At 47.1% G+C, this 22,848-nt stretch overlaps 1 protein-coding gene across 1 annotated transcript in view; it reads left to right on the top strand.

Moving 5' to 3' along the window:
- Positions 1-499: 499 nt before the first annotated feature.
- ADAMTS8 (ADAM metallopeptidase with thrombospondin type 1 motif 8) overlaps positions 500-22,848 on the top strand; it is a 96,739-nt gene continuing 74,390 nt past the window's right edge. The window contains exon 1 of the mRNA XM_075328557.1: positions 500-4,208. Within this exon, the coding sequence (XP_075184672.1) occupies positions 912-4,208 (3,297 nt within the window). The 5' untranslated portion in view covers positions 500-911. The remainder of the gene's footprint in view (positions 4,209-22,848) is intronic.

Genomic DNA, 22,848 nt, shown 5'->3' with positions numbered 1-22,848 from the left:
GTGGACCCCACTCTTTGTTCTTGGGGGGCACAACTTACATAAGTGATTCTAGACAAATGTGCAACTCATCCATTCCTTGTAAATGAGCTGCCACTCTGTCATCCAGATATTAACCCTTCAGGTGTCAGCCTGCTGATCACTGTGACCGGAGGATTCACATGTTGGGGCGGACACCTGGCCTCGACTTTGGGATTAACTCTTTGCTGGTGAGAAGAGCGTACCCTAGAATGTAGGACCTCACTCCTCCACACCAGGCACCTGATCCATGGAAAGTAAAGTGTGGATTTCTTAGGATCTGACGGAGCAGGATACAGTTAAGTGGATCTGTGCTCTTTTCTTTTTTGCCTCCATGTCTCCCCTCCTCCTGTTTGACAAGGAGGAGAGGAGGGAGGGACAGAGAAGCTAAAGATCAAAAATAACCCTCTGGAGGGGTGGAGGGAGCTCTGCCTGTATATATGCCGGGATCTCTCCCCAGCAGCTCTATTTCTGGGATAGAAAGAGCAGACTCAGGACAAGGAGAGTCCCTCTGAGAGCGCTGCCTTCGTGGGGTGCAGTACAGACCCCCTCATACCTCTCCAGGCCGGCTTGAGATGGATCTGTCTTGATGGCAATGTGCACTCACTGCTTCCAACAATTGAAGCCACATGTCGCCTTTTATTTCGCCACCTTCATCTGGTGATCCAAGCACCACAGTCTTAGAATCTGCACCAGGATCAAGATTCATTGGTAAATGACAGACAAATGCAGATGTTTCAGAGAACCTCTGGCACCTCCTGGAGTCACCGCAGCTGTCACAGGCTCATCATATTTGTTGCTTGGTCTTCATCCTTTCAATCACTTTTCTCAGTTAAGCATCCGGCAGACCCCTCATTAACACCTGTCAGACTGGTACCTCACATAGGACTCTCACTATGGTTGTCTTGTGTCTCTATGGATCTGGCCTGATTTTGGTCTTCTGGATTTTTGGTGGCCTTTCATTGCCCCATGGTGAAGTGACAACCCCAGAGCTCCTTCCTGCTCCTGATGGGAAGGTCACCGTGAGGTTCTCTGCTCTAGGTGAGCACATGTCGTTTCATCTCACTCCAGATGATGAGTTCCTTATCCCCGGTCTTCACATCAGACACTTAGGAAGAGGCATTGTTGAGGATGAAGGGACAGCCACACTTAGGAACTGCTTCTACTCAAGCCAGGAGCCATTAGCTGCCTTCAGTGTATGTAAAGGGATTCAGGGGGCTTTCCTAAAAGGTTGGAAGAGGTTCATTATCCAACCCTTGAAAGGAAAGACGAGTGATGGGACATTTGGTCCACACCTTGTAATGAAAGCTCAAAGATTGGGCAGGAAAACTGGTGCCTACAAAGAAGAAATATTTACTCGTAAGAAGAAACAACATGACAGAGAAGCAGGGGACAGTCCAGCCAGGGGACAGGTCAGAAGAGCAGGGGACAATGCAGCCAGGAGACAGGTGAGAAGACCAGGAGACTGTCCAACCGAGGGACAGGTTAGAAGAGCAGGAGACTATCCAACCGAGGGACAGGTTAGAAGAGCAGGTGACGGTACAGCCAGGGTACAGGTCAGAAGAGCAGGGGACGATCCAGTGGATGGACGGGTCAGAAGAACTGGTGACGGTCCAGCCTGGGGACAGGACAGAAGGAAAGGGAATAGTGCAGCTGAGGAACAGGACAGAAGAGCAGGAGATGGTAAAACCAAGGGACAGGTCAGAAGAGCAGGGGACAGTCCAGCCGGGGCACAGGACAGAAGAGCAGGGGACGGTACAGTCGGGGGACAGAAGATATGGACAGGGAATAATGCAGCTGAGGGACAGGTCAGAAAAGCAGGGGACGATCCAGCCGGGGGACAGGTCAAAAGAGCAGGGGGCAATGCAGCCAGGAGACAGGTCAGAAGACCAGGAGACGGTCCAACCGAGGGACAGGTTAGAAGAGCAGGACACGATCCAACCGAGGGACAGGTTAGAAGAGCAGGGGATGGTCCAGCCAGGGTACAGGTCAGAAGAGCAGGGGACGGTCCAGTGGATCGACGGGTCAGAAGAACTGGTGACGGTCCATCCTGGGGACAGGACAGAAGGAAAGGGAATAGTGCAGCTGAGGAACAGGACAGAAGAGCAGGAGATGGTCCAACCGAGGGACAGGTCAGAAGACCAGGGGACAGTCCAGCCGGGGCACAGGACAGAAGAGCAGGGGACGGTCCTGTCGGGGGACAGAAGATATGGACAGGGAATAATGCAGCTGAGGGACAGCTCAGAAAAGCAGGGGACGATCCAGCTGGGAGACAGGTCAAAAGAGCAGGGGACGGTCCAACCGAGGGACAGGTTAGAAGAGCAGGAGACGATCCAACCGAGGGACAGGTTAGAAGAGCAGGAGACGATCCAACCGAGGGACAGGTTAGAAGAGCAGGAGACGATCCAACCGAGGGGCAGATTAGAAGAGCAGGAGACGATCCAACCGAGGGACAGGTCAGAAGAGCAGGAGACGATCCAACCGAGGGACAGGTTAGAAGAGCAGGAGACGATCCAACAGAGGGACAGGTTAGAAGAGCAGGGGACGGTCCAGCCAGGGTACGGGTCAGAAGACCAGGGGACGATCCAACCGAGGGACAGGTTAGAAGAGCAAGGGATGGTCCAGCCAGGGTATGGGTCAGAAGAACTGGTGATGGTCCAGCCTGGGGACAGGACAGAAAGAAAGGGAATAGTGCAGCTGAGGAACAGGATAGAAGAGCAAGAGATGGTCCAACTGAGGGACAGGTCAGAAGACCAGGGGACAGTCCAGCCGGGGCACAGGACAGAAGAGCAGGGGACGGTCCAGTCAGGGGACAGGAGATATGGACAGGGAATAATGCAGCTGAGGGACAGGTCAGAAAAGCAGGGGACAGTCCAGCCAGGGGACAGGTCAGAAGAGCAGGGGACCGTTCAGCTGGGGGACAGGTCAGAAAAGCAGGGGACAGTTCAGCTGGGGGACAGGTCAGAAAAGCAGGGGACAGTCCAGCCAGGGGACAGGTCAGAAGAGTAGGGGACAGTTCAGCTGGGGGACAGGTCAGAAAAGCAGGGGATGATCCAGCCGGGGGACAGGTCAGAAGAGCAGGGGACAGTTCAGCTGGGGGACAGGTCAGAAGAGCAGGGGACAGTTCAGCTGAGGGACAGGTCAGAAAAGCAGGGGACGATCCAGCTGGGGGACAGGTCAGAAGAGCAGGGGACAGTTCAGCTGGGGGACAGGTCAGAAAAGCAGGGGACAGTCCAGCCAGGGGACAGGTCAGAAGAGCAGGGGACAGTTCAGCTGAGGGACAGGTCAGAAAAGCAGGGGACGATCCAGCTGGGGGACAGGTCAGAAGAGCAGGGGACAGTTCAGCTGGGGGACAGGTCAGAAGAGCAGGGGACCGTTCAGCTGGGGGACAGGTCAGAAGAGCAGGGGACCGTTCAGCTGGGGGACAGGTCAGAAAAGCAGGGGACAGTTCAGCTGGGGGACAGGTCAGAAAAGCAGGGGACAATCCAGCCGGGGGACAGGTCAGAAGAGCAGGGGACAGTTCAGCTGGGGAACAGGTCAGAAAAGCAGGGGACAGTTCAGCTGAGGGACAGGTCAGAAAAGCAGGGGACGATCCAGCCGGGGGACAGGTCAGAAGAGCAGGGGACAGTTCAGCTGGGGAACAGGTCAGAAAAGCAGGGGACAGTTCAGCTGAGGGACAGGTCAGAAAAGCAGGGGACGATCCAGCCGGGGGACAGGTCAGAAGAGCAGGGGACAGTTCAGCTGGGGAACAGGTCAGAAAAGCAGGGGACAGTTCAGCTGAGGGACAGGTCAGAAAAGCAGGGGACGATCCAGCTGGGGGACAGGTCAGAAGAGCAGGGGACAGTTCAGCTGGTGGACAGGTCAGAAGAGCAAGGGATGGTCCAGCCGGGGAACAGGACAGATGGACAGGGAATAATGCAGCTGAGGGACAGGTCAGAAGAGAAGGGGTCACACCAGCTGGGGGATGGGGAAAAGCAGGGGATAGTCCAGCTGGGAAACAGGATGTGGTATATGCAGACAAGCCACATAAAATCTCGGAGGTATCTGTCCACACCTGGAGAAGTGAACATTCTTTGCATGATGCTACAGATCAGCACAAGCGGAACAGGAGGTTTGTGTCTGAAGAGCGTTTTCTGGAAATTTTGTTGGTGGCCGATGTATCCATGGTTCGGTTCTACGGAGAGGATTTAAAGGTACGAACTTATATTTTCTTCTCATTTTGCTGTAAGGAAAGCTGCACTTTACAGCTTTTAATCTGCGTTTTACAGAATTTTTTTTTCATCTCCAGTCACATATAAGCAAGGAATATACTGCACCTACGTATACTGCATATAAATATTCTGCACTTACGTATACTACTCCTAGACAAACTTCCCGTATGTGTACTGCGACTAGATATACTGCATCTAGGTATACTGCATATAAATATTCTGCACTTACGTATACTACTCCTAGACAAACTTCCCGTATGTGTACTGCGACTAGATATACTGCATCTAGGTATACTGCATATAAATATTCTGCACTTACGTATACTACTGCTAGACATACTTCCCGTATGTGTACTGCGACTAGATATACTGCACCTAGGTATACTGCATATAAATATTCTGCACTTACGTATATTACTGCTAGACATACTTCCCGTATGTGTACTGCGACTAGATATACTGCACCTAGGTATACTGCATATAAAAATTCTGCACTTACGTATACTACTGCTAGACATACTTCCCGTATGTGTACTGCGACTAGATATACTGCACCTAGGTATACTGCATATAAATATTCTGCACTTACGTATATTACTGCTAGACATACTTCCCGTATGTGTACTGCGACTAGATATACTGCATCTAGGTATACTGCATATAAATATTCTGCACTTACGTATACTACTCCTAGACATACTTCCCGTATGTGTACTGCGACTAGATATACTGCACCTAGGTATACTGCATATAAATATTCTGCACTTACGTATACTACTCCTAGACATACTTCCCGTATGTGTACTGCGACTAGATATACTGCACCTAGGTATACTGCATATAAATATTCTGCACTTACGTATACTACTGCTAGACATACTTCCCGTATGTGTACTGCGACTAGATATACTGCACCTAGGTATACTGCATATAAATATTCTGCACTTACGTATATTACTGCTAGACATACTTCCCGTATGTGTACTGCGACTAGATATACTGCACCTAGGTATACTGCATATAAATATTCTGCACTTACGTATACTACTGCTAGACATACTTCCCGTATGTGTACTGCGACTAGATATACTGCACCTAGGTATACTGCATATAAATATTCTGCACTTACGTATATTACTGCTAGACATACTTCCCGTATGTGTACTGCGACTAGATATACTGCACCTAGGTATACTGCATATAAATATTCTGCACTTACGTATACTACTCCTAGACATACTTCCCGTATGTGTACTGCGACTAGATATACTGCACCTAGGTATACTGCATATAAATATTCTGCACTTACGTATACTACTCCTAGACATACTTCCCGTATGTGTACTGCGACTAGATATACTGCACCTAGGTATACTGCATATAAATATTCTGCACTTACGTATACTACTGCTAGACATACTTCCCGTATGTGTACTGCGACTAGATATACTGCACCTAGGTATACTGCATATAAATATTCTGCACTTACGTATACTACTCCTAGACATACTTCCCGTATGTGTACTGCGACTAGATATACTGCACCTACGTATACTGCATATAAATATTCTGCACTTACGTATACTACTGCTAGACATACTTCCCGTATGTGTACTGCGACTAGATATACTGCACCTAGGTATACTGCATGTAAATATTCTGCACTTACGTATACTACTCCTAGACATATTTCCCGTATGTGTACTGCGACTAGGTATACTGCATGTAAATATTCTGCACTTACGTATACTACTCCTAGACAAACTTCCCGTATGTGTACTGCGACTAGATATACTGCACCTAGGTATACTGCATATAAATATTCTGCACTTACGTATACTACTGCTAGACATACTTCCCGTATGTGTACTGCGACTAGATATACTGCACCTAGGTATACTGCATATAAATATTCTGCACTTACGTATACTACTAGACATACAGTTAGGTCCAGAAATATTTGGACAGTGACACAAGTTTTGTTATTTTAGCTGTTTACAAAAACATGTTCAGAAATACAATTATATATATATAATATGGGCTGAAAGTGCACACTCCCAGCTGCAATATGAGAGTTTTCACATCCAAATCGGAGAAAGGGTTTAGGAATCCTAGCTCTGTAATGCATAGCTCCTCTTTTTAAAGGGACCAAAAGTAATTGGACAAGGGACTCTAAGGGCTGCAATTAACTCTGAAGGCGTCTCCCTCGTTAACCTGTAATCAATGAAGTAGTTAAAAGGTCTGGGGTTGATTACAGGTATGTGGTTTTGCATTTGGAAGCTGTTGCTGTGACCAGACAATATGCGGTCTAAGGAACTCTCAATTGAGGTGAAGCACAACATCCTGAGGCTGAAAAAAAAGAAAAACTCCATCAGAGAGATAGCAGACATGCTTGGAGTAGCAAAATCAACAGTCGGGTACATTCTGAGAAAAAAGGAATTGACTGGTGAGCTTGGGAACTCAAAAAGGCCTGGGCGTCCACGGATGACAACAGTGGTGGATGATCGCCGCATACTTTCTTTGGTGAAGAAGAACCCGTTCACAACATCAACTGAAGTCCAGAACACTCTCAGTGAAGTAGGTGTATCTGTATCTAAGTCAACAGTAAAGAGAAGACTCCATGAAAGTAAATACAAAGGGTTCACATCTAGATGCAAACCATTCATCAATTCCAAAAATAGACAGGCCAGAGTTACATTTGCTGAAAAACACCTCATGAAGCCAGCTCAGTTCTGGAAAAGTATTCTATGGACAGATGAGACAAAGATCAACCTGTACCAGAATGATGGGAAGAAAAAAGTTTGGAGAAGAAAGGGAACGGCACATGATCCAAGGCACACCACATCCTCTGTAAAACATGGTGGAGGCAACGTGATGGCATGGGCATGCATGGCTTTCAATGGCACTGGGTCACTTGTGTTTATTGATGACATAACAGCAGACAAGAGTAGCCGGATGAATTCTGAAGTGTACCGGGATATACTTTCAGCCCAGATTCAGCCAAATGCCGCAAAGTTGATCGGACGGCGCTTCATAGTACAGATGGACAATGACCCCAAGCATACAGCCAAAGCTACCCAGGAGTTCATGAGTGCAAAAAAGTGGAACATTCTGCAATGGCCAAGTCAATCACCAGATCTTAACCCAATTGAGCATGCATTTCACTTGCTCAAATCCAGACTTAAGACGGAAAGACCCACAAACAAGCAAGACCTGAAGGCTGCGGCTGTAAAGGCCTGGCAAAGCATTAAGAAGGAGGAAACCCAGCGTTTGGTGATGCCCATGGGTTCCAGACTTAAGGCAGTGATTGCCTCCAAAGGATTCGCAACAAAATATTGAAAATAAAAATATTTTGTTTGGGTTTGGTTTATTTGTCCAATTACTTTTGACCTCCCAAAATGTGGAGTGTTTGTAAAGAAATGTGACAATTCCTACAATTTCTATCAGATATTTTTGTTCAAACCTTCAAATTAAACGTTACAATCTGCACTTGAATTCTGTTGTAGAGGTTTCATTTCAAATCCAATGTGGTGGCATGCAGAGCCCAAGTCGCGAAAATTGTGTCACTGTCCAAATATTTCTGGACCTAACTGTACTTCCCGTATGTGTACTGCGACTAGATATACTGCACCTAGGTATACTGCATATACATATTCTGCACTTACGTATACTACTCCTAGACATACTTCCCGTATGTGTACTGCGACTAGATATACTGCACCTAGGTATACTGCATGTAAATATTCTGCACTTACGTATACTACTCCTAGACATATTTCCCGTATGTGTACTGCGACTAGATATACTGCACCTACGTATACTGCATATAAATATTCTGCACTTACGTATACTACTCCTAGACATACTTCCCGTATGTGTACTGCGACTAGATATACTGCACCTACGTATACTGCATATAAATATTCTGCACTTACGTATACTACTCCTAGACAAACTTCCCGTATGTGTACTGCGACTAGATATACTGCACCTACGTATACTGTATATAAATATTCTGCACTTACGTATACTACTCCTAGACATACTTCCCGTATGTGTACTGCGACTAGATATACTGCACCTACGTATACTGCATATAAATATTCTGCACTTACGTATACTACTGCTAGACATACTTCCCGTATGTGTACTGCGACTAGATATACTGCACCTACGTATACTGCATATAAATATTCTGCACTTACGTATACTACTGCTAGACATACTTCCCGTATGTGTACTGCGACTAGATATACTGCACCTAGGTATACTGCATGTAAATATTCTGCACTTACGTATACTACTCCTAGACATACTTCCCGTATGTGTACTGCAACTAGATATACTGCACCTACGTATACTGCATATACATATTCTGCACTTACGTATACTACTCTTAGACATACTTCCCGTATGTGTACTGCGACTAGATATACTGCAGCTAGGTATACTGCATATAAATATTCTGCACTTACGTATACTACTCCTAGACATACTTCCCGTATGTGTACTGCGACTAGATATACTGCACCTACGTATACTGCATATACATATTCTGCACTTACGTATACTACTCCTAGACATACTTCCCGTATGTGTACTGCGACTAGATATACTGCACCTAGGTATACTGCATATAAATATTCTGCACTTACGTATACTACTGCTAGACATACTTCCCGTATGTGTACTGCGACTAGATATACTGCACCTAGGTATACTGCATGTAAATATTCTGCACTTACGTATACTACTCCTAGACATACTTCCCGTATGTGTACTGCGACTAGATATACTGCACCTACGTATACTGCATATAAATATTCTGCACTTACGTATACTACTCCTAGACATACTTCCCGTATGTGTACTGCGACTAGATATACTGCATCTAGGTATACTGCATATAAATATTCTGCACTTACGTATACTACTCCTAGACATACTTCCCGTATGTGTACTGCGACTAGATATACTGCACCTACGTATACTGCATATAAATATTCTGCACTTACGTATACTACTGCTAGACATATTTTCCGTATGTGTACTGCGACTAGATATACTGCACCTAGGTATACTGCATGTAAATATTCTGCACTTACGTATACTACTCCTAGACATACTTCCCGTATGTGTACTGCGACTAGATATACTGCACCTAGGTATACTGCATATACATATTCTGCACTTACGTATACTACTCCTAGACATACTTCCCGTATGTGTAGTGCGACTAGATATACTGCACCTAGGTATACTGCATGTAAATATTCTGCACTTACGTATACTACTCCTAGACATACTTCCCGTATGTGTACTGCGACTAGATATACTGCACCTAGGTATACTGCATGTAAATATTCTGCACTTACGTATACTACTCCTAGACATACTTCCCGTATGTGTAGTGCGACTAGATATACTGCACCTAGGTATACTGTATATACATATTCTGCACTTACGTATACTACTCCTAGACATACTTCCCGTATGTGTACTGCGACTAGATATACTGCACCTAGGTATACTGCATATACATATTCTGCACTTACGTATACTACTCCTAGACATACTTCCCGTATGTGTACTGCGACTAGATATACTGCACCTAGGTATACTGCATGTAAATATTCTGCACTTACGTATACTACTCCTAGACATACTTCCCGTATGTGTACTGCGACTAGATATACTGCACCTAGGTATACTGCATATAAATATTCTGCACTTACGTATACTACTCCTAGACATACTTCCCGTATGTGTACTGCGACTAGATATACTGCACCTAGGTATACTGCATGTAAATATTCTGCACTTACGTATACTACTCCTAGACATACTTCCCGTATGTGTACTGCGACTAAATATACTGCACCTACGTATACTGCATGTAAATATTCTGCACTTACGTATACTACTCCTAGACATACTTCCCGTATGTGTACTGCGACTAGATATACTGCACCTAGGTATACTGCATATAAATATTCTGCACTTACGTATACTACTCCTAGACATACTTCCCGTATGTGTACTGCGACTAGATATACTGCACCTAGGTATACTGCATATACATATTCTGCACTTACGTATACTACTCCTAGACATATTTTCCGTATGTGTACTGCGACTAGATATACTGCACCTAGGTATACTGCATGTAAATATTCTGCACTTACGTATACTACTCCTAGACATACTTCCCGTATGTGTAGTGCGACTAGATATACTGCACCTAGGTATACTGTATATACATATTCTGCACTTACGTATACTACTCCTAGACATACTTCCCGTATGTGTACTGCGACTAGATATACTGCACCTAGGTATACTGCATATACATATTCTGCACTTACGTATACTACTCCTAGACATACTTCCCGTATGTGTACTGCGACTAGATATACTGCACCTAGGTATACTGCATGTAAATATTCTGCACTTACGTATACTACTCCTAGACATACTTCCCGTATGTGTACTGCGACTAGATATACTGCACCTAGGTATACTGCATATAAATATTCTGCACTTACGTATACTACTCCTAGACATACTTCCCGTATGTGTACTGCGACTAGATATACTGCACCTAGGTATACTGCATGTAAATATTCTGCACTTACGTATACTACTCCTAGACATACTTCCCGTATGTGTACTGCGACTAAATATACTGCACCTACGTATACTGCATGTAAATATTCTGCACTTACGTATACTACTCCTAGACATACTTCCCGTATGTGTACTGCGACTAGATATACTGCACCTAGGTATACTGCATATAAATATTCTGCACTTACGTATACTACTCCTAGACATACTTCCCGTATGTGTACTGCGACTAGATATACTGCACCTAGGTATACTGCATATACATATTCTGCACTTACGTATACTACTCCTAGACATACTTCAAGTATGTGTACTGCGACTAGATATACTGCACCTAGGTATACTGCATGTAAATATTCTGCACTTACGTATACTACTCCTAGACATACTTCAAGTATGTGTACTGCGACTAGATATACTGCACCTAGGTATACTGCATATACATATTCTGCACTTACGTATACTACTCCTAGACATACTTCCCGTATGTGTACTGCGACTAGATATACTGCACCTAGGTATACTGCATGTAAATATTCTGCACTTACGTATACTACTCCTAGACATACTTCAAGTATGTGTACTGCGACTAGATATACTGCACCTAGGTATACTGCATATAAATATTCTGCACTTACGTATACTACTCCTAGACATACTTCCCGTATGTGTACTGCGACTAGATATACTGCACCTACGTATACTGCATGTAAATATTCTGCACTTACGTATACTACTCCTAGACATACTTCCCGTATGTGTACTGCGACTAGATATACTGCACCTAGGTATACTGCATATAAATATTCTGCACTTACGTATACTACTCCTAGACATACTTCCCGTATGTGTACTGCGACTAGGTATACTGCACCTACGTATACTGCATATAAATATTCTGCACTTACGTATACTACTCCTAGACATACTTCCCGTATGTGTACTGCGACTAGATATACTGCACCTAGGTATACTGCATATAAATATTCTGCACTTACGTATACTACTCCTAGACATACTTCCCGTATGTGTACTGCGACTAGATATACTGCACCTAGGTATACTGCATGTAAATATTCTGCACTTACGTATACTACTGCTAGACAAACTTCCCGTATGTGTACTGCGACTAGATATACTGCACCTAGGTATACTGCATGTAAATATTCTGCACTTACGTATACTACTCCTAGACATACTTCCCGTATGTGTACTGCGACTAGATATACTGCACCTACGTATACTGCATATAAATATTCTGCACTTACGTATACTACTCCTAGACATACTTCCCGTATGTGTACTGCGACTAGATATACTGCATCTAGGTATACTGCATGTAAATATTCTGCACTTACGTATACTACTCCTAGACATACTTCCCGTATGTGTACTGCGACTAGATATACTGCACCTAGGTATACTGCATGTAAATATTCTGCACTTACGTATACTACTCCTAGACATACTTCCCGTATGTGTACTGCGACTAGATATACTGCACCTAGGTATACTGCATGTAAATATTCTGCACTTACGTATACTACTGCTAGACAAACTTCCCGTATGTGTACTGCGACTAGATATACTGCACCTAGGTATACTGCATGTAAATATTCTGCACTTACGTATACTACTCCTAGACATACTTCCCGTATGTGTACTGCGACTAGATATACTGCACCTAGGTATACTGCATATACATATTCTGCACTTACGTATACTACTCCTAGACATACTTCCCGTATGTGTACTGCGACTAGATATACTGCACCTACGTATACTGCATATAAATATTCTGCACTTACGTATACTACTCCTAGACAAACTTCCCGTATGTGTACTGCGACTAGATATACTGCACCTACGTATACTGCATATAAATATTCTGCACTTACGTATACTACTCCTAGACATACTTCCCGTATGTGTACTGCGACTAGATATACTGCACCTACGTATACTGCATATAAATATTCTGCACTTACGTATACTACTGCTAGACATACTTCCCGTATGTGTACTGCGACTAGATATACTGCACCTAGGTATACTGCATGTAAATATTCTGCACTTACGTATACTACTCCTAGACATACTTCCCGTATGTGTACTGCGACTAGATATACTGCAGCTAGGTATACTGCATATAAATATTCTGCACTTACGTATACTACTGCTAGACATACTTCCCGTATGTGTGTGTGTGTGTTAGCTGAGGCTGCACAGGGTGTGTGTGTGTTAGCTGAGGCTGCACAGGGTGTGTGTGTGTGTGTGTGTTAGCTGAGGCTGCACAGGGTTTGTTTGTGTGTGTGTGTGTGTGTGTTAGTTGAGGCTGCACAGGGTGTGTGTGTGTTAGCTGAGGCTGCACAGGGTGTGTGTGTTAGCTGAGGCTGCACAGGGTGTGTGTGTGTGTTAGCTGAGGCTGCACAGGGTGTGTGTGTGTGTGTGTGTGTGTTAGCTGAGGCTGCACAGGGTGTGTCTGTGTGTGTGTGTGTGTGTTAGCTGAGGCTGCACAGGGTGTGTGTGTGTGTGTGTGTGTGTGTGTGTGTGTGTTAGCTGAGGCTGCACAGGGTGTGTGTGTGTGTGTGTGTGTGTGTGTGTGTGTGTGATTACTACAAGAAGACATGCATGGGGCACATTAATACAAGAAGGGGACCTGCATGAAGCACATTACTATAGGAAGGGGACTTGCATATGGGGCACATTACCACAAGAAGGGGACCTGCATGGGGCACATTGCTACAAGGGGGCAAGGATGCGCACATTTTTACAGAATGGGGAACAGGATGGGGCACATTACTACAAGATGTTGGCCAAAATCACTATGCAGTGCTTATCATCCACACTAATTCGAACCTCCCACTTCCGGATCCAAGACTTCTTCCGAGCTGCACCAACCCTCTGGAACGCTCTACCCCAAGAAGTTAGGACGAATCACAACTTACTCAGCTTCAGACGCTCCCTAAAGACGCATCTTTTTAGGGCGGCCTATCACACTCCCTAATCAGATTCGTTTCACATAGTCCCTCTACAACTTCTCACAACATAACTCCACATCAAACTCCATGGCACCCAAAGGCATCTCAAGGCTCGGGCCCACTGGTCCAGGAAGCCATTATCTATCCCCCATATCCGTGAGACGGCTGGATTGTCATTGTAAATAAGCAATTATCTCATTGTAGATTGTAAGCTCTCACGAGCAGGGTTGTGTTTTTTTTTCCCTCTAAGTATTGTATTTCTATAACTGTTACTTGTTTGTATATGATCCTCCTGAATTGTAAAGCGCTGCGGAATATGTTGGCGCTATAGAAATAAAGATTATTATTATTATTGTATTGTAAATAAAACTGTATTACTTACAAAAAAAATGTGTGCGTTATATATATATATATATATATATATATGGTACCACTACCAATGTCACTTTGTCCTGAAAAGAATGCGGCCCCTCAAATTATTTTTTTTTTGTGTGCGGCCCATACACCCAGCTGAGTTTGAGACCCCTGCCCTACACTGTTCCTTAATGATACATGGCCTCCACATTGTGCCTCTGATATACTACAACCCCTGCACCGTCCCCCCTCCACAATGAATTATGGCCGCCACTGTCTGTCTTCATGAAAGATATCTGTAAAACCAGCAATAATCATGTCTTATATACTCTACATACAAAATAATGCACCTGTGATAGTAAGAATGTGTCCCTCACCACTGCCCCCTCTCCATACTCTGCTGTCTCTTCACACCGTACAGCCTTCACAGTGTGTCCTCACACTGTCCCTCGTATACTGCTCCCCTCATACTGTGTCCTCACACTGTCCCTCGTATACTGCTCCCCTCATACTGTGTCCTCATACTGTCCCTCGTATACTGCTCCCCTCACAGTGTGTCCTCACACTGTCCCTCGTATACTGCTCCCCTCATACTGTGTCCTCACACTGTCCCTCGTATACTGCTCCCCTCATACTGTGTCCTCATACTGTCCCTCGTATACTGCTCCCCTCACAGTGTGTCCTCACACTGTCCCTCGTATACTGCTCCCCTCACAGTGTGTCCTCACACTGTCCCTCGTATACTGCTCCCCTCACAGTGTGTCCTCACACTGTCCCTCGTATACTGCTCCCCTCACAGTGTGTCCTCACACTGTCCCTCGTATACTGCTCCCCTCATACTGTGTCCTCATACTGTCCCTCGTATACTGCTCCCCTCACAGTGTGTCCTCACACTGTCCCTCGTATACTGCTCCCCTCATACTGTGTCCTCACACTGTCCCTCGTATACTGCTCCCCTCACAGTGTGTCCTCACACTGTCCCTCGTATACTGCTCCCCTCACAGTGTGTCCTCACACTGTCCCTCGTATACTGCTCCCCTCATACTGTGTCCTCACACTGTCCGTCTCTTCACACCGTACAGCCTTCACAGTGTGTCGTCACACTGTCCCTCGTATACTGCTCCCCTCACAGTGTGTCCTCACACTGTCCCTCGTATACTGCTCCCCTCATACTGTGTCCTCATACTGTCCCTTGTATACTGCTCCCCTCACAGTGTGTCCTCACACTGTCCCTCGTATACTGCTCCCCTCATACTGTGTCCTCACACTGTCCCTCGTATACTGCTCCCCTCACAGTGTGTCCTCACACTGTCCCTCGTATACTGCTCCCCTCACAGTGTGTCCTCACACTGTCCCTCGTATACTGCTCCCCTCACAGTGTGTCCTCACACTGTCCCTCGTATACTGCTCCCCTCATACTGTGTCCTCACACTGTCCCTCGTATACTGCTCCCCTCACAGTGTGTCCTCACACTGTCCCTCGTATACTGCTCCCCTCACAGTGTGTCCTCACACTGTCCCTCGTATACTGCTCCCCTCATACTGTGCCCTCACACTGTCCCTCGTATACTGCTCCCCTCATACTGTGCCCTCACATTGTCCCTCGTATACTGCTCCCCTCATACTGTGTCCTCATACTGTCCCTCGTATACTGCTCCCCTCATACTGTGCCCTCACATTGTCCCTCGTATACTGCTCCTCTTATACTGTGTCCTCACATTGTCCCTCGTATACTGCTCCTCTCATACTGTGTCCTCACATTGTCCCTCGTATACTGCTCCCCTCATACTGTGTCCTCACACTGTCCCTCGTATACTGCTCCTCTCATACTGTGCCCTCACACTGTCCCTCGTATACTGCTCCTCTCATACTGTGCCCTCACATTGTCCCTCGTATACTGCTCCTCTCATACTGTGCCCTCACACTGTCCCTTGTATACTGCTCCTCTCATACTGTGCCCTCACACTGTCCCTCGTATACTGCTCCCCTCATACTGTGCCCTCACATTGTCTCTCATATACTGATCCCCCTCATACTGTGCCCTCACATTGTCTCTCATATACTGCACCCCTCATACTGTGCCCTCACATTGTCCCTCCTATACTGCTCCTCTCATACTGTGTCCTCACACTGTCCCTCGTATACTGCTCCCCTCATACTGTGCCCTCACAATGTCCCTCGTATACTGCTCCCCTCATACTGTGCCCTCACATTGTCCCTCGTATACTGCTCCCCTCATGCTGTGTCCTCATACTGTCCCTCGTATACTGCTCCCCTCATACTGTGTCCTCACATTGTCCCTCGTATACTGCTCCTCTTATACTGTGTCCTCACATTGTCCCTCGTATACTGCTCCTCTCATACTGTGTCCTCACATTGTCCCTCGTATACTGCTCCCCTCATACTGTGTCCTCACACTGTCCCTCGTATACTGCTCCTCTCATACTGTGCCCTCACACTGTCCCTCGTATACTGCTCCTCTCATACTGTGCCCTCACATTGTCCCTCGTATACTGCTCCTCTCATACTGTGCCCTCACACTGTCCCTTGTATACTGCTCCCCTCATACTGTGCCCTCACATTGTCCCTCCTATACTGCTCCCCTTATACTGTGTCCTCACACTGTCCCTCATATACTGCTCCTCTCATACTGTGCCCTCACACTGTCCCTCGTATACTGCTCCTCTCATACTGTGCCCTCACACTGTCCCTCGTATACTGCTCCTCTTATACTGTGCCCTCACACTGTCCCTCGTATACTGCTCCTCTCATACTGTGCCCTCACACTGTCCCTCGTATACTGCTCCTCTTATACTGTGTCCTCACACTGTCCCTCGTATACTGCTCCCCTCATACTGTGTCCTCACATTGTCCCTCGTATACTGCTCCTCTCATACTGTGCCCTCACATTGTCCCAAGTATACTGCTCTTCTCATACTGTGCCCTCACACTGTCCCTCGTATACTGCTCCTCTCATACTGTGCCCTCACACTGTCCCTCGTATACTGCTCCTCTCATACTGTGCCCTCACACTGTCCCTCGTATACTGCTCCTCTCATCCTGTGTCCTCACATTGTCCCTCGTATACTGCTCCTCTCATACTGTGTCCTCACACTGTCCCTCGTATACTGCTCCTCTCATACTGTGCCCTCATACTGTCCCTCGTATACTGCTCCCCTCATACTGTGCCCTCACATTGTCCCTCGTATACTGCTCCTCTCATACTGTGCCCTCACATTGTCCCTCGTATACTGCTCCTCTCATACTGTGTCCTCACATTGTCCCTCGTATACTGCTCCCCTCATACTGTGCCCTCACATTGTCCCTCGTATACTGCTCCCCTCATACTGTGCCCTCACACTGTCCCTCGTATACTGCTCCTCTCATACTGTGCCCTCACACTGTCCCTCGTATACTGCTCCCCTCATACTGTGCCCTCACATTGTCTCTCATATACTGCTCCCCTCATACTGTGCCCTCACATTGTCTCTCATATACTGCTCCTCTTATACTGTGTCCTCACATTGTCCCTCGTATACTGCTCCCCTCATACTGTGCTTTCACATTGTCTCTCGTATACTGCTCCCCTCATACTGTGCCCTCACATTGTCCCTCGTATACTGCTCCTCTCATACTGTGCCCTCACATTGTCCCTTGTATACTGCTCCTCTCATACTGTGCCCTCACATTGTCCCTCGTATACTGCTCCCCTCATACTGTGCCCTCACACTGTCCCTCGTATACTGCTCCTCTCATACTGTGCCCTCATACTGTCCCTCGTATACTGCTCCTCTCATAATGTGCCCTCACACTGTCCCTCGTATACTGCTCCTCTCATACTGTGCCCTCACACTGTCCCTCGTATACTGCTCCTCTTATACTGTGTCCTCACATTGTCCCTCGTATACTGCTCCCCTCATACTGTGCCCTCACATTGTCCCGCGTATACTGCTCCTCTCATACTGTGCCCTCACACTGTCCCTCCTATACTGCTCCTCTCATACTGTGTCCTCACATTGTCCCTCGTATACTGCTCCTCTCATACTGTGCCCTCACATTGTCTCTCGTATACTGCTCCCCTCATACTGTGTCCTCACATTGTCCCTCGTATACTGCTCCTCTCATACTGTGCCCCCACACTGTGCCTCGTATACTGCTCCTCTCATACTGTGCCCTCACACTGTCCCTCGTATACTGCTCCCCTCATACTGTGTCCTCACATTGTCCCTCGTATACTGCTCCTCTCATACTGTGCCCTCACACTGTCCCTCGTATACTGCTCCCCTCATACTGTGTCCTCACACTGTCCCTCGTATACTGCTCCTCTCATACTGTGCCCTCACACTGTCCCTCGTATACTGCTCCTCTCATACTGTGTCCTCACACTGTCCCTCGTATACTGCTCCTCTCATCCTGTGCCCTCACACTGTCCCTCGTATACTGCTCCCCTCATACTGTGTCCTCACATTATCCCTCATATACTGCTCCTCTCATACTGTGCCCTCACACTGTCCCTCGTATACTGCTCCCCTCATACTGTGTCCTCACATTGTCCCTCGTATACTGCTCCTCTCATACTGTGTCCTCACATTGTCCCTCGTATACTGCTCCACTCATACTGTGCCCTCACATTGTCCCTCGTATACTGCTCCCCTCATACTGTGTCCTCATACTGTCCCTCGTATACTGCTCCTCTCATACTGTGCCCTCATACTGTCCCTCGTATACTGCTCCCCTCATACTGTGCCCTCACATTGTCCCTCGTATACTGCTCCTCTCATACTGTGCCCTCACATTGTCCCTCGTATACTGCTCCTCTCATACTGTGTCCTCACATTGTCCCTCGTATACTGCTCCTCTCATACTGTGCCCTCACATTGTCCCTCGTATACTGCTCCTCTCATACTGTGTCCTCACACTGTCCCTCGTATACTGCTCCCCTCATACTGTGCCCTCACATTGTCCCTCGTATACTGCTCCCCTCATACTGTGTCCTCACATTGTCCCTCGTATACTGCTCCTCTCATACTGTGTCCTCACATTGTCCCTCGTATACTGCTCCCCTCATACTGTGTCCTCACATTGTCCCTCGTATACTGCTCCTCTCATACTGTGCCCTCACATTGTCCCTCGTATACTGCTCCCCTCATACTGTGTCCTCACACTGTCCCTCGTATACTGCTCCCCTCATACTGTGCCCTCACATTGTCCCTTGTATACTGCTCCTCTTATACTGTGTCCTCACACTGTCCCTCGTATACTGCTCCCCTCATAGTGTGTCCTCACATTGTCCCTCCTATACTGCTCCCCTCATACTGTGCCCTCACACTGTCCCTCGTATACTGCTCCTCTCATACTGTGTCCTCACACTGTCCCTCATATACTGCTCCTCTCATACTGTGCCCTCACACTGTCCCTCGTATACTGCTCCCCTCATAGTGTGTCCTCACATTGTCCCTCCTATACTGCTCCCCTCATACTGTGCCCTCACACTGTCCCTCATATACTGCTCCTCTCATACTGTGCCCTCACACTGTCCCTCGTATACTGCTCCCCTCATAGTGTGTCCTCACATTGTCCCTCCTATACTGCTCCCCTCATAGTGTGTCCTCACATTGTCCCTCCTATACTGCTCCCCTCATAGTGTGTCCTCACATTGTCCCTCCTATACTGCTCCCCTCATAGTGTGTCCTCACATTGTCCCTCCTATACTGCTCCCCTCATACTGTGTCCTCACATTGTCCTTACTGCCTCCCATAATGTGCTGTCACTCTGTATACTCAGTGACTGCTCCTATTCCCCCTCCTGCACTTTACGGTAAAAGTCCCTCGCATCTACATCTCCATGGTGGAGCACTTACATTGTCCCTCATCTTTACCTCCTTTGTGGTGCTATATCTCACACATCCTGCACCCCCATATCCCACACACATTCTGCACCTCTATATCCACACTGCACCTCAGCCTGTACCCCCATATCTCACACACTGCACCTCCATATCCCACAGACCGTGCACCCCATATCCCACACACGCTGCATCCCTAAATGTTACACAGATCCCAACTTACCCCTCTCTCAAACACCCTGAACCCCCATATTCCACACACCCTACATCCAGGTCCGGCGTCAGCATCCGGCACACCCGGGCAAATGCCGGGGCCCTGGACAGCTAGGGGTGCCCACTCGCCATCTTCAGTCCTGCGGCCCGTGTTTGGGTTGGCAGCCGCACTATCCTGCATCCTGAATAGTGCGGTTGCCAACCCTTTGATCCACACTGACACACAGCAGTCACTGTTGAATGTTCTGTGCACCTCCTCCGTTAAAGTTCATCTGTGGGCGGAGCTACCGCACAGTGTGCTCCAGTCCCACAGATGAAGAGGAGCCGCAGCGCAGCTCCAGCCAGTGTCCCCCAGCACACTGAGCACAGCATATGTCCTCCCACGCTTTATGCCCCCCTCCACCTGAGCTGTATGTTTCACCCCCGATCTGTATGTGGCCCCCTCCTGAGCTGTATGGTCTACCTAGCAATCTGTATTAGAAACCCCCCCAACCCCCCCCGTCATCTGAGCTGTATAATCCACCCCCCTCCCAATCTGTATGGGCCCCCACTCCTGTGCTGTATGGGCCCTCTCAGACCAATAGGTCTGAGCTGTATGGGACTGCCAGAGCCGCATGTGCTGCCACCCCAGAGCCGCATGTGCTGCCACCCCAGAGCCGCATGTGCTGCCACCCCAGAGCCGTATGTGCTGCCACCCCAGAGCCGTATGTGTAGCCCCGCAGAGCCGTATGTGCTGCCACCCCAGAGGCATATGTGTAGCCCCGCAGAGCCATATGTGCTGCCACCCCAGAGCCGTATGTGCTGCCACCCCAGAGCCGTATGTGCTGCCACCCCAGAGCCGTATGTGTAGCCCCGCAGAGCCATATGTGCTGCCACCCTAGAGCCGTATGTGCTGCCACCCTAGAGCCGCATGTGCTGCCACCCCAGAGCCACATGTGCTGCCACCCCAGAGCCGTATGTGTAGCCCCGCAGAGCCGTATGTGCTGCCACCCCAGAGCCGCATGTGCTGCCACCCCAGAGCCATATGTGTAGCCCCGCAGAGCCGTATGTGTGGCCCCCCAGAGCCGTATGCGCTGCCACCTCAGAGTAGTATGCCACCCACCCCGGTAATGTGTATGCTCCCCAGAGTTGAATACTACCCCAGTAACATCTATGCCCCAGGAATATGTATGCACCTCAGTAACATGTATGGCTCCCAGTAATGTCTATGCCACCAGCCACTCCCGTCATTTATATACTGTAGCCCCCAGCCCCTCCTGTGATGTATATACAGCAGTCTGTGTGCACTGTATGTGGCCATGTCTGTTAGTGACGGCCATCACGCAGTGCGGCCTGCACAGCCACATGCCCAGGAGGAGCTGGACGGAGACAAGCGGGGGAGGGGAGGAGGCTGCTGCCGGCTTCCCCATATTAATAATATCTGTAATGTGTCTGTGTGTGTATGATGTGAATCTGCTGTATGTCAGTGTATGTGACTGTGTATAGATTTCTGTCTATTTATAGGTATTTTTCTTAATTTCTCTTTAAATATCGTATTTTTCGTTTTATAAGATGCACTGGATTATACAACGCTCCCCAAATTTAGAGAAAAAAAAATGGGATCTGTATTATAATCCGGTGGTGTCTTACCAGGGGCTGGTACGAGGGGAAGGGTTAGGACAGTTAATACAGTAAGCAGGAATACAGGTACAGAGTCATACGTAACGTGCATGTACACTAATGCCCGAAGCCTCACAAATAAGGTGGAGGAATTAGAATTAATATTGTTGGAAGAAAATTATGATATAGTGGGGATATCAGAGACATGGCTGGATGAGAGCTATGACTGGGCTGTTAATTTACAGGGTTATAGCCTATTCAGGAATGACCGTACAAATAAGCGAGGGGGAGGTGTGTGTCTATATGTAACATCATCCTTACAACCCATCCTGCGTGACAACATATGTGAGGGTACTGAGAATGTAGAGTCCCTATGGGTGGAGATAAGGGGGGGAGAATGAATAATAAAATACTGATAGGGGTGTGTTATAAGACGCCGAATATTATGGAAGAGGTAGAGAATCTCCTCATAAAGCAAATTGATAAAGCAGCGAGTCTCGGAGAGGTAATTATTATGGGGGACTTTAACTATCCTGATATAAATTGGGGAACAGAAACTTGCAGTTCCAGCAAAGGAAATAGATTTTTGATAACAATGAAAGATAATTACCTTTCACAAATGGTACAGGACCCCACAAGAGGGGGAGCACTACTAGACCTTGTACTAACCAATAGGCCAGACCGCATATCAAATATACAAGTTGGGGGTTACTTGGGGAATAGTGATCACAAAATAATAAGTTTTCATGTATTCTTTAGTAAGATGTCTAGTAGAGGGGCTACAAGGACACTAAACTTCAGGAAAGCAAATTTTAAACGGTTGAGAGATGATCTTAGTGCAATAAACTGGGATGATGTACTAAGTAATAAAAGTACACAAAGCAAATGGGAGACTTTTATGAGCATCCTGAATAGGGCTTGTGCAGAAAATATACCCTATGGGAACAAACATGCTAGAAATAGGAGGAAACCCCTATGGCTAAATAGAGCTGTAAGGGAAGCAA

The sequence above is a fragment of the Anomaloglossus baeobatrachus genome, chromosome 11 (genome assembly GCF_048569485.1).
Source record: "Anomaloglossus baeobatrachus isolate aAnoBae1 chromosome 11, aAnoBae1.hap1, whole genome shotgun sequence".
In the NCBI taxonomy this organism is placed as follows: Eukaryota; Metazoa; Chordata; class Amphibia; order Anura; family Aromobatidae; genus Anomaloglossus; species Anomaloglossus baeobatrachus.
The sequence above is the reverse complement of the archived record's forward strand: the minus strand, read 5'-3'. Positions and strand labels throughout refer to the sequence as shown.